The sequence below is a fragment of the Pongo abelii genome, chromosome 2 (assembly GCF_028885655.2).
Source record: "Pongo abelii isolate AG06213 chromosome 2, NHGRI_mPonAbe1-v2.0_pri, whole genome shotgun sequence".
Taxonomy (NCBI): Eukaryota; Metazoa; Chordata; class Mammalia; order Primates; family Hominidae; genus Pongo; species Pongo abelii.
Window position 1 is genome coordinate 96,441,627 of NC_085928.1, and position 13,518 is coordinate 96,455,144.

The window sequence follows — 13,518 nt, forward strand, 5'->3', positions numbered from 1 at the left end:
TATATATATATTTTCATATTCATAGATTATATCCTATTTTTCTCTCTAGAAAAATTGTACTCTGGTCTAGGTGCGGTGGTTCATGCCTGTAATCCTAGCACTCTGGGAGGCTGAGGCAGGCAGATCACTTGAGGTCAGGAGTTTGAGACCAGCCTGGGCAACATGGGGAAACCCTGTCTCTACTAAAAATACTACAAATTAGCTGCGCGTGGTGGTGCGCGCCTGTAATCCCAGCTACTCAGGAGGCTGAGGCACAAGAATTGCTTGAACCTGGGAGGCGGAGGTGGCAATGAGCCAAGATCGCACCACTGCACTCCAGCCTGGGCGACAGAGAGTGACTGTGTCTCTAAAAAACAAAACAAAACAAAACAAAAAGCAAAAAAAAAAGAAAGAAAAAAATTTGATTCTGGGTTAATCTACTCTAGTCAACTTACCAATTCTTCCTTCAAAAGGTCTTCTGGCCAGGGAAGGGGCATGTAGAGAGAGAGATTTTTCCAGTGGCAGAGACACTGTTGCATTAGCTACAAAACTTCTCTCACAGCTCTTTCAACACTATCCACTGGAGTCTGCAAAGGTCCTGGCCCCTGTTTCTGGATTTGTCATTATATAGGATAATGCTCTTTTTTTTTTTTTTTTAAGGAGTATTTAAAAGAGAAGCATCATGATGCCTGCATCTTAACATTCAAGTGGTTTGACAAAAACATCGACATTAATTCCTTGAGTAGGTATTTTCCTTGCTCTGTGATCGAGTTTTTCAACCTCAGCACTACTGACATTCTGGGCTGAATAAATTCTTTGCTGTGGGACTACCCTAAGAATTGCAGGATGTTTAGTAGTTTTCCTGGTCAGATATTGCCAAATGTCCCCTGGGAGGTAAAATGTCCTGTGTTGAGGACTATTGCTGTATGTTAATAACTTGATCATCAAAAAAAATTTTATACACAGGTTTCTTTTCTACAAAAGCACTGGCTATTAATTCTGAAACAACTTTCTGTGTATTCTAAAAAGGCTCAAATAAATACATTGCAGATAAATGAAGCCACTTTTCTTACTGTTGAAGAAGAAAATTACAGATATGAAAACAGGTAAGATAGAATTAATCCACTGGGCCGGGCACAGTGGTTCACACCTGTAATCCCAGTACTTTGGGAGGCCAAGGCAGACAGATCTCTTGAGGTCAGGAGTTCGAAACCCACCTAGGCAACATGGTAAAACCCTGTCTCTACTAAAAATACGAACATTAACTGGGTTTGGTGATGCACTCCTGTAGTCCCAGCTACTTGGGAGGCTGAGGGAGGAGAACTGCTTGAACCCAGGAGGCCAAGGCTGCAGTGAGCCGAGATCACGCCACTGCACTCCAGCCTGGGCGACAGAGTGAGACTCTGTATCAAAAAAAAAAAAAAAAAAAAAAAAGGGATTAATCCTCTGGTGTAGGGTATGAACTCGAATAGATTTGGAGATATAGAGAAAGAGATAGAAATATAGATATGTGTGCAACTGCATACACACACACACACACACACAAAACCACACACACACTTCTTAAGTCTATCCACTGAGTGGGCCTAGAAGCAATTATATACCAGTAGCCATGAGGACACCAAACATTTAGATCTTGGTTTCTCTTTTTTTGAGACAGGGTCTTGCTCTGTTGCCCAGGCTAGAGTGCAGTTGTGCCATCACAGTTCACTGCAGCCTCAACTTGACCTCCTGGGCTCAAGCTATCCCCCTTCCTCAGCCTCCTGAGTAGCTGGGACTACAGGCACATGCCACCATGACCAGCAAAATTTTTAATTTTTTGTAGAGATGGGGTGTTGCTATGTTGCACCAGGGCTGAATAAATTCTTTGCTGTGGGACTACCCTATGAATTGTAGAATGTTTAGTAGTTTTCCTGGTCTCTATCCACTACATTCAGTACCCCTCCTCCACCCTGCCCCACACCCCAGGTTACAACAACTAAAATGTCTCCAGATATTGCCAAATGTCCCCTGGGAGATAAACTCCAACTCCTGGGCTTAAGTGATCCTCGGCCTCCCAAAGTGCTGGGATTATAGGTATGAGCTACCATGCTGGGCCATGTCATAAAGAACATTACTGAGACAACTGTCAAAATGTGAACAGGTATTTGCATTTGAGAATAGAATACCCATGTTAATTTCTTAATTTTGAGAATTGTATGGTAGTTACATAAAATAAATAAGAAATGTATACTGAGGTATTTAAGCATAAAGGCTATCATGTCTGCAACTGATTCTTTGTTTTGTTTTCTTTTGTTTCGAGACAGGGTCTGCTCTGTTGGCCAGGCTGGAGCGCAGTGTCAAAATGTCTACTCACTGCAGGCTCTACCTCCTGGGCTCAAGCGATTCTCACACCTCAGCCTCAAGAATGGCTCAGACTACAGGCATGCACCACTGTGCCTGGCTAAGATTTGTAGTTTTTTGGTAGAGACAGGGTCTCACTATGTTGCCCAGGCTGGTCTTGAACTCTATACAGTGTTTGATCATAGAAGTGGAGATACTGACCAAAAATCTTTACAAATTAAGCTTAATAAACACAGACATAATAATCTGACTATATTCAAACAAATCGAATAGTTAAGTGTGCAGATCCTCTTTCTAGAAAACCAAGTGCCATTTTTTAAAAAATCAAAGACTTAATGAGCAATTCTTTTTGTGCAAAGGTTGATCAAGGGCTCACTGTATTTTATATGGTTGTGTGGGAAAACGCTTTATTAGTTTATTGTGGCTTGGGTTCATTCTCATGGTGCTTCGTTTTTGTCCTAGAAATGGAGTTCTATATCAATCTGCTTCATAACCTTGGGGAGTCTTGTGATGAGTACTGGTGGAAAAGCGTTTAGATGAAGATAAATGAAAGCTTTACTAAGCCAAATTCATTTTATTTAGACATGCAAGTCACATGGAAATAAATGTTATTTAGGAGTAATGTAAGTTGTAAAGATTAACAGAAGCTGTTTTTTCCTTAACATGAATTGTATATCTTTAGAACTGCCTGGTGTATAGTCTGGGCCAGGGGCCAGTTTTTCTCTGAATAAGGCTAAATCCTGTAAATTCACACTATAAATGAACTGACAGAATATTTACCTACATAATATCCTAAATTAAATTTGGCATCACCAAATATCTTCAAAAGAGTGACTGGAGATTCAACTTAAACTCTGACCTTTGCTCAACTAAACTCTGACACACTGATCCACTTGGTAAAGGGCCAAATCAAAGATTTTTTTCCCAAGTTCTATTTTGCATGTGGCATGCTTGTGGAAAGCTGATCTAGCCATAACATATGGCATGTCATCAACTGATAGAAGTGACCTGGCAAGTGGATGTGTCCTCTTTCCACTGCCATCACTCTTCCCTTTAGAATGTCTAGTCATTGCAGGCTTGGTTGATGAGAACAACCTTCACAATGCAGGAAAATCATCTTTCCATTGTGGATACGTGTGGCCATGTCAAATAGCCTAAGGTAGCAGCCTCTTATTGTCAATTCTTACCCCTTTGCCACTCTTTCTGAACTGCCAGGTTCCTTCTCAACAGTTGGATCTTTTTGGCTCTTTTACTTTCACCATTGTTCTTTTCTTTCACTAGAAATTCCCTCTGCTACCACTGTTCACCCCTGTGCAGAGAATTTCCAAAACTGGTTCCTATCTTCTGTCTATAGCCTCCTTGTGTATCTTATCTCTGTATCTCTCAGGTCAATAAAACATCTGAGAAATAAATGAAAATGACTTGTTGGTTCTAGTTTCTGTTCTGCATATCCAGCTGCATCTCCAGTTCCTAGGGTGACCGTATAAAATTGGGACAGCTTTGAATATGAAAGAGAGCACTTTTGATGATAATTATGCTGGGACAATAGGCATAAATGGTTCCAAGCAAACCCATGGTCACTCTTCCTGTTTAGCATGTGCCAAATTAAAACCATCACAGCTACCACCAGGACACCTTTTCTTCCAGAAATAAATATTTCTAAATTTTCAGTCACTCAGGGTCAAATGCTGGAGTTATAGCTGACTTCCATCTCTCTCCCATATTTAGTGTCTCAGGCCAATGGATTCTAGATAAGATTACCAAGGGAGAGATCAAAGATAAGAACAACAGAGCCCCAAGTGGGTTTTGTTATCTGAAATTTCCACAGTAATTACCCTAGTTCAGACTCTCAAATGATTAAGCCTCTTGACTGCCTTACCTGTAGCCTCTATCTACTCCAGTTCATTCAATAAACCTCCCCAAAATACAGATCTGATCATATCATTGCTGTGCTCAGAAGCCACTGAATTGTTATAATGATCGTTCTATCTTACAAAACACTCAAAGGATTATGTGAACAAACTTTAATTATACTCATCAATCCTCAAACCAAACCCATATGATCTAGCTTGTGATTTTTAATATTTCCTTTTTCTAAGAAAGTATTTTTATCTACTCTTCTTGTAATCCTACCCATTTAAAAATACTTTATAGATGTAAATATAAAAAAATCTATAAAATGTTTAAGACAAGACTAAAAAGAAATAATATCTATAATACTATGATCACACTGAAAAAAATGAGCAATTTCTTAATTGTTTGATACTCAGTCAGTATTAAAATTTTCCATTGTTCCAAATTTATTTTACAGTTGAATTGTTTGAATGAAGATTCATACAAGGTTCATACATTGTATTTAGTTGACATCTCTCTTTTTTTGAGATGGAGTCTCGCTGAGTCACACAGGCTGGAGTGTGATGGCATGATCTTGGCTCACTGAAACCTCTGCCTCCCGGGTTCAAGCGATTTTCCTGCCTCAGCCTCCCAAGTAGCTGGGAATACAGGTGTGCACCACCATGCCCAGCTAATTTTTTGTATTTTTAGTAGAGACAGGGTTTCACCACGATGGCCAAGCTAGTTTCAAACTCCTGACCTCAAGTGATCCGCCCACCTTGGCCTCCCAAAATGCTAGGATTACAGGCGTGAGCCACCATGCCTGGCCGACATAACTCTTAAATCTCTTTTAATTTATAGGATTTCCCCCATCCCCTTTCCTTTTTTTCCCCTTCTAATTTAATTGCTAAAGAAACTCGGTTGTGTGTCCTGTAGAATCTTCCACATTCTGGATTTTGCTGGTTGTATCCCCATCACATCATTTAGAATATGTCCCTAGTTCTTTGTATGTCCTGCAAATTGGCAGTTGAAACTAGAGTCTTGATCAGATTTAGGTTTAGTTTTTCTTAATCACTGAACATATCACATATGGTAAGACACACTATTTATAGAGTCATCTCAAATGACTCTTGTCCCATGAAACTCAAAATGCCTTTCTTCCCTATCCTCTGAAACAAACAAACAAACAAAAAAATCCTGGGCATCCTCTTTTCTTTGACTCGTGATGGCAACAACCACCAACAATCAGCTTATCATCTATACCTCTCTGTGTGGTAAATGGGGGAGGGAGTAAGTTTCCCTGTGGGGTCCTCAAGGATCACTCCAACATAGCTGTGGGAATTATACTTGGAGAGGCAAATCAAATTAAAGGATTTATTATACTCAAAGGTCCTAGAGAGGGAGGCAAGGTACACCATGCAGGGAACCATATGGGAGGAGCCCAAAGAATGGGTTCAGCCAAATAGGTATAACTGATAGGTGAGGACCTGTAGGCAAATGCTTGTATTGGGGGTCAGGATACACAAACAAAAGGCATAAGGTGATTTCATTAAATTTCACTAGGCCACTGTCAGGGAAGGATATGAAGGGGAACTTGTGGCAGGGACCAGCCTTATCATACTGGTGCATCTGGTTGCCAGGGCAGAGTGTTCACGGCCTATTTGTGGGGATGTTGAGGCATAAGGAAAATAACAAAGTTTTAAAAAATGTACTATCACTAATTTGCCTTGAAATTCCTTAAATCCCGAGGATAGATTTTTGCTTTTGTTTTTGAGACAGAGTCTTGCGCTGTCACCGAGGCTAGACTGTAGTGGCACGATCTGGGCTGACTGCAACCTCTGCCTTCTGGGCTCAAGTGATCCTCCCATCTCAGCCTTCTGAGTGGCTGAGACTATAGGCATGCACCACCATGCCTGGCTACTTTGTAGAGATGGGGTTTTGCCATGTTGCCCAGGCTGGTCTCAAACTCCTGGGCTCAATTGATCAGGCCGCCTCAGCCTCCCAAAGTGTTGGGAATACAGGCATGAGCCACTACGTCGGGCCCGACAGTCTTATTAGACTTTAAAACCACTGCAGTCCCTGGCAAGGTTCCCCAAATAGAGCAAATTTTGCAACAGACATGATTTGAAGTGAATTCCAATTTTTAAAAAATGTTTTATGGGAGATATGGTTTCAAGCATACAGAAAACATGGTTTGATCAACTTATTTCTCATTTAAAAGTAACTAAATAGATAGAAATGATTACTATATCAGGGAAAAGATACTACTGCTATCATCATTTTATCTCATAATGAATGTTTATTATTATTTTCCTTGTCCTAGCTGACTAATGTGACAAGTCGTACACAGCAAATCTAAATAAAAAGATTGGCTATTTTTTACAAAGGGGGAAAAAAACTTGAAAATAATGGTTCAGGAAGTCAGGCACAGAGTTTGAATGAGGAAAATAAAGAGGCTACTTATATGTAGCTTCTTTATATAGCTCTAAAGGTCAACACTGTGGTCTAGTAATTTATACTTTAAAGAGAAAATTATGTCAGTCTGTTGAACCTAATTATACAGATACAAACCATAACCACACATAATCAAGCATAACATAACTGTTTCTAAAAAGTACCAGTAATACATCACTTTTAAGAATTTGTAAAACTCTTACAAGAGAAACTTTACAAAAGAAAAACAATAATGACCATAAAGGGCTATGATAATTATCTCTTGGAGACTCTTCTAAAATATGCCTCCTTCTACCTAGGTGATTTTTCTTTACATCCAGTCACTGACTGACTTAACAGTCTGTTCTTAAAATCAAGCTGCAAAAAGAGAGAGAGACAGAGAGAGAGAGAAACAAAGTGAAAGAGTAAACAAGTTGGGTAGGGTGGTGCATGCCTGTAGTCCCAGCTACTTGGGAGGCTGAGGTGGGAGGCTGAGGTGAGAGGAACGCTTGAGCTCAGAAGTTCAAGACCAACCTGACCAACTTAGCAAGACCCCGTCTCTAAAAACAAAACAAAACAAAATAAGTAAAAAAATTCATAAAAATAAAATCAAGCCAAAAATCTTTCAGCAGGTATTTATAAAGATACTACTTCACTAACAAAAAAGTTGGCAATCATACAGAAATGTAAAGAAAAGTTTTAGAAGTTCTTTCACCTTAACGTAAAGCAAGATAAGGGAAACTCTGACCCATCTTCATCAATGGCACCTGAAGCAATTACTAATAGCATCTGCACACAGGCCGCCCGCTCCACATGCATCTTGTATTTTCCAATCTTTTTCCTACATCTTCCCCTTTCATTCCCCGTTCCTTGAGTCTGACTTCCCAGGCTATATTGTGAGTAGTTTTATAGATACTGTTTGGTGGTACTCATGGATTAAAAATATTTTTTCCTGATTATCTGGCAAGTAACAAACAAATAAACGCATACTAATTAGAAAAAAATCCATCACAAACAAATCCTTTTCCTAAATACTATAGGAAATAATTTTAAAACTCCGCAATCTTATTCAATTAATATGGAGTTACTCAGAGTTCTTCAACAGATAGGTCTGCTTTTATCAATCACCATCATCCTCATGATCAGTGTCTTCATTATGGTGGTTAACATTTTATGTTCCCAACACCATGGTAAGTGGTTCATGCACACCCTTTCATTCAATCTTCACAATAATCCTATAAAGTTGGTTTTCGCCAGTCTAATACATGAAAAACCCTGAATCACAGAGGGGTTAAGCAATTTGCCAGGGCATATTACAAATAAATGGCAAACCTATGACTGAACCCAGAGTTCTTTGGCTCTTAGCTTTGTGGCTAGTGTTACTTTCCTAATGCTCTTGTGGCTTTATAATTTTAATGTAAGAAGTCCATTATCAATTCATCAAATATCTGAGTTTTACTGAATACCTGCATTGTGGTAGGCAATGGGATAAAAATCAAATCTAAAACAGATAAAAATCACAAAAGCACTAATAATAGTTGAATACAATTAACACAATCATAAACACTATAATCAATCTTAAGTTGGCTATTGAAAAGATTTCTGTAACACTGAATGCCTGTACCAAAACATCTCATGTACCCCATAAATATATACACCTACTATGTACCTACAAAAAGAAAAAAAGAAAAAAAAGATGTCTGGGAGAGTTCTGTAGTGCAAAAGACCATAAAGAGGGCTACTTCTGTATGGGTGTGTTCATTACTCATTTACCTCCCTTCTTTTTTCTCCACGTTCCCATAAAGGCCCATAGGGTCTGACATTCTTTCAGTATCAGTAACTACATTTTACACAATAATGGTATTGCATTTCTGAGATGAGAGTTCTGGATCATACCAACATTAACTTATATTTATTATTATGACATTAGAAAAAAAGCATGTCTTATCAACAACAAAGATCACCTAAGAAGAGTACAAATCAGTAAGAGTGCTCCTTCCTTATATAATCCCAAAGCTTGGGGTCTGGACAAGGAGATTCCCTATTAGTCCAGCCAGAAAAATAGGCACTTCCACAAAGAGAAATTTCCACAGGCTGCTACTGTCACTCTGATCCCAGAGAGCTGTCCGGTGGTAGTACACCACTACCAACATTTTTAATTAACCCACTGGGCTGAACTTACAACATATGTCAATTTTTCTTGTGTACAATAAGGCAACATAAAAAAGACTGAATGTTGACAATTTTCCAGTAAACCATCCCCAAGGAACTTTATTTTAAAAACATTTTTATAAATGCTGATTTATTTTCTACCCACTTTATTCTAAACAAGTAAATGTCAAGAAATAAATGTACTTCCTATTTAGAGGTGAGACAAAGAGTTAATTACATGCATTACTTATGTTATCAACATCTAAAATTTCTTTCTTTCTGTTTTTTTTTTGAGACGGAGTTTTGCTCTTATTGCCCAGACTGGAGTGCAATGGCATGACCTCTTACCACAACCTCTGCCTCCTGCATTCAAGCAATTCTCCTGCCTCAGCCTCCTGAGTAGCTGGGATTACAGGCATGCACCACCACACCCAGCTAATCTTGTATTTTTAGTAGAGACAGGGTTTCTCCATGTTGGTCAGGCTGGTCTCGAACTCCTGACCTCAGGTGATCCGCCTGCCTCGGCCTCCCAAAGTGCTGGGATTACAGGCGTGAGCCACCACGCCTGGCCATCCGTCTAAAATTTCTTAGCCCAAAATTTCTAGAAGAGTGTCATAAGAACCGGGGATATTTACTAGAAGATGAAGAAGACCAGAAAATAAGGGAATTTACAACTGCTACCATATGATAACAGAGCAAACCGGTGAGTCTTTCAAGAAAGTTAAGATTTTCACCTTATTCTAATTATGTTAAAAGTGCTAATAAATTCCTATTAGAGACACAAGGGTAAACAAAAAACACAGCTGCATTTCATATTCTATCACTTAACACTTTGTCCCTCATAATCGTGACTGATCCAAATTATTCAACAGTAGTTTGAAATATTGGGTATAAACACCAAAACTTTAAATTTTTAGTTCCTGCTACTTTACAGAACCTATCTTAATCTCTTAACTAAAAATTAAAACTTCACATAATATCTAGAACAGATTTTATGGCAAAGGGTGATTTGATACCCTGGTTTACGATGTCATAAAAACATGTGAAAGTACCTTTTAAAAGGGACACTTTGGCAAGAGGCTCATTTAGGTCTTGCTCATCCATTTGGGCGTCTACAGAGAGGAAAAAAATACGTATATAATTACAGACAGTATTCAGATCTATCAGCAAGCTATTGTTATCAAAATAAACAATTGGAATTGATACAGCTATTATATTTGGGTAGTTGAAAGTAGTTTTAACAAAATATCCAACATTCAAAGGGGATGACTTGATAAATGGAAGCGTTTTTTTTTCCCCAAACACAAACTTTGAAATCTCCACTCACATTAACCTATATAACTAAACTGCCATTAACAGCTGCAGGTCTGTAAACATTAGGTTAAAACTCACCTGTAGTGTCGTCACTGCTTTTTTCCTTGCTTGGACTCAGAGTATCTGAAAAATCAGATTCTTTTGCTCTTGTCTGATTTTCTACCAAGAAAAAAATAAAAGTAAAATCTTATTACAGTTAAATATCTTATATCAATAAAACTGCTTCAGGCTATGAATGCTCAAAATCTACAGGTGCGCAAAGTACTTTTAAAATAGGTCAGGTCACTGAATCTCTTACTTCTTCACCACCCTTGTCCAAAATGGAATGCTGGTTATTACACGTAGCTCATATTAAATTATAATGTGGATCATGTCTGCTTTGCTGAGGGCTGGGGCTTTTGTTCAAGGCTGTCCACTTGCCAACTGGAAACAAAAACGAAGCAAGCTTTGCTAAAGTATTCAAAGAACTGCAACAAATATAGTACAATTCCCAGGACAATGTGGACACTGTATAAAGATAATTAAAGGAAAAGGCTCTGTTACATAAAAACACTAGTAAGAAGGCTGCTTTAGTAAGATTTGTACTCAAATAATAAAACTCTTAAAAAAAAAACACGATCAGTTCTTATAAAAAAGTGCCACTTAAAATAAGAAAATTAACAGCCTTTTATTTCTAAAGATAACTGTCCCTGAATCACAGTAAGAAAAAACTTTTTTTTTTTTTTTTTTTTTTTGAGACAGAGTCTTGCTCTGTTGTCCAGGCTGGAGTGCAGTGGGACAAACACAGCTCACTACCACCTTGAACTCCTGGGCTCAAGGGATCCTCCTGCCTCAGCCCCCCGAGCAGCTGGGACTTCAGGACCATGCCACTATACCCAGATATCTTTTTTAAATTTTTAGTAGAGATGAGGCTTGCTATGTTGCCTAGGCTGGTCTCAAACTCCTGGGCTAAACTGATCCTCCTGTCTCAGCCTCCCAAAGCACTACAATTACAGGCATGAGCCATCGCACCTGGCCAAGAAAAAACTTTTTAAAAAGTTTAGGGCCAGGCACAGTGGCTCACGCCTGTAATCCCAGCACTTTTGGAGGCCGAGGTGGATGGATCACGAGGTCAGGAGTTCAAGACCAGCGTGGCCAAGATGGTGAAACCCCATCTCTACAAAAAATACAAAAAATTAGCTGGGCGTGGTGCTGGGTACCTGTAATCCCAGCTACTCGGGAGGCTGAGGCAGAGAACTGCTTGAACCCAGGAAATGGAGGTTGCAGTGAGCCAAGATTGTGCCACTGCACTCCAGCCTGGGTGACAGAGCAAGACTCTGTCTCAAAATAAAGAAAGAAAGAAAAAAAAAGTTTTGAAATTATTTACAAGAGGTCTTCTGCCTGGTCCAGTGAAGACATCTTAGGCCTAATTTTCAAAGAATTGTCCTCAGAAATCCTAACTACAGGACCAACAGTTTATTAAAGATGACTGGCAATTAATTAGGCCCCAGATCCTCATCTGTAATGGCACATCTGTATATACTATGGAATTCCTTTCTTTTTTTTTCTTTTTTTTTTTTCTAGAGGGGGTGTCACTACATTGCCCAAGCTAGTCTTGAACTCCCTGGCTCAAGTAATCCTCCCACCTCAGCCTCCCAAGTGCTAGAATTACAGGTGTGAGCCACCACACCTGGCCTATGGCATTCTTTAGGGTAGCATTTGCAGAAAATGTCATTTCTCTGAATGAAATCCTATATGGGAATCCTATCTCCCCATTCTCCACAAGGCCTCAGTCAAGCTTTACATAGCAGAATTTAGCTGTAATCTGGTCCCTACATTATTTCCCACAGGAGCTCTGCTCTGGTCATGCTAGCTTCTTTATAGGGCTGGTACACGCCTGCATTATGTCCTGCAATTATTTGATTCAATAGTTCCCTAACCTCAAAACAGCCATTCTCTCTATTTGGCCTATTCATTCTGTGATATACAGTTTAAGTCCCATCAACTCTAAGGAAGTCTTCATTTCTCCACCATGGTGCTCCTTTTAATTGTATCTTCTCTGTGTCTTTTGTTTCCTCAATTAATCATACTCTATTTTGTATTATTCTGTGTATGTGTATATATCTTCTTTCCTTAGTGAGATTATAAATTTATAAAGCATATATTTTTATAATGTTACAGACCTGATTTCACTGTTTGTAGGTGCATGCCCACTTCTAGTACTTTTCCTAAAGGAAATAACACAGCACATATGGGATACATAATGCTCACTGAAGTATTGTTCATTATGGGAAAATGAAATACATATATTATGGAATGAAAACTATTCAAGATATATTTACTACTAAGTAAAAAGCCTAATAAAGAGCAGTATGTATAATACGACCCCATGTAGATTAAAAATAGTTATACATTTATCTATGAATTTTTAATTGCATATATTTATTCAAGGTCTGGAAGGATCTACAACAGAGACATCATTAGTTATTTTTGGAGATAGGGACATGGTGGACATTTACTTTTTAACTTCACATAGTCATACACTGTTTGAAAAATTTGTAGATATATATATTGTTTTATAATCAAGGAAATTAAAATACATTTTCTATTTTGAAAGAAATTAGAAACACATCTAAAACCATTACTGTCAAAATATTTAATACCACATTAAAATATAACTTGTTATGGCTATTCCATATAAGAATACCCCTAGAATTTGTGGCTTAACTTGTGAAATGGGTGATGAATTTCAAGAAGTCTTTGCTTCTTTTCTCACTGCCATTTGTAGTCAAAGGTCAACTGCTTAGCGACAGGGAACTTAGATTAGAAGTGAAGTCACTGGCCATGGAGGCCCATGGGAATCTAATCTGTGACCACTGCTGCATTCATAGTATGCTAAAAGCAGACATTTCTGAATGTTCTAGTTTTGAACACAAAGTTACATTCTCAAATAAAAGAGGCTAATACATCTAATCTCCGTATATGGTTACAAAAGGAATCACTCTGGAAGAACAAAAAGGAAAACAGCTCTCCCCGATTTTAATATTTTTGGCAATTTTAGGATTAAAATATTAGGTAAATAGGAAGTATATTTGCAAAAGTATTCTTCTAGCCTAGAAGGAACTCTTACTCTATATTTAGAGTATTAGCTGGGAAGGTAAAGTTGCCTTAAAGGTAGGGCCAAATTTTCCATCAAGATCTCATTGGAATATAACTCCCTGATAGCAGAGATTGCCTGTTTTTTTTTTTTTTTATTTTCCTTCTTTTTTATTTTTCAGACAGGGTCTTGCTCTGTTGCCCAGGCTGGAGTGCAGTGGCACAACTGCAGCTCATTGCAGCCTTGGCTTCCTGGGCTCAAGCCATCCTCCCACCTGAGCCTGCTGATTAGCTGGGACCACAGGTGTGCACCACCACATCTGGCTAATTTTTTATTTTATTTTTTTTGAAGAGATAGGGTCTCCCTATGTTGCCCAGGCTGGAATGTCT

The 13,518-nt window shown here is 38.6% G+C and overlaps 1 protein-coding gene across 26 annotated transcripts in view; it reads right to left on the minus strand.

Annotated features, from left to right (window-relative positions):
• Nucleotides 1-13,518, minus strand: part of SLMAP (sarcolemma associated protein) — a 170,876-nt gene that overhangs the window by 22,436 nt on the left and 134,922 nt on the right. For 18 of the 26 annotated variants that reach the window (XM_063722046.1, XM_063722044.1, XM_063722048.1 and 15 more), the window contains 2 exons: nt 10,132-10,212; nt 9,792-9,851 (listed from right to left, as the gene is read on the minus strand). In XM_063722046.1, coding sequence (XP_063578116.1) covers nt 9,792-9,851; nt 10,132-10,212 — 141 coding nt within the window. Of the gene's footprint in view, nt 1-9,791; nt 9,852-10,131; nt 10,213-12,215; nt 12,261-13,518 lie in introns of all 26 variants that reach the window. The other 8 variants (XM_054551979.2, XM_054551988.2, XM_054551987.2 and 5 more) reach the window with 1 other exon arrangement.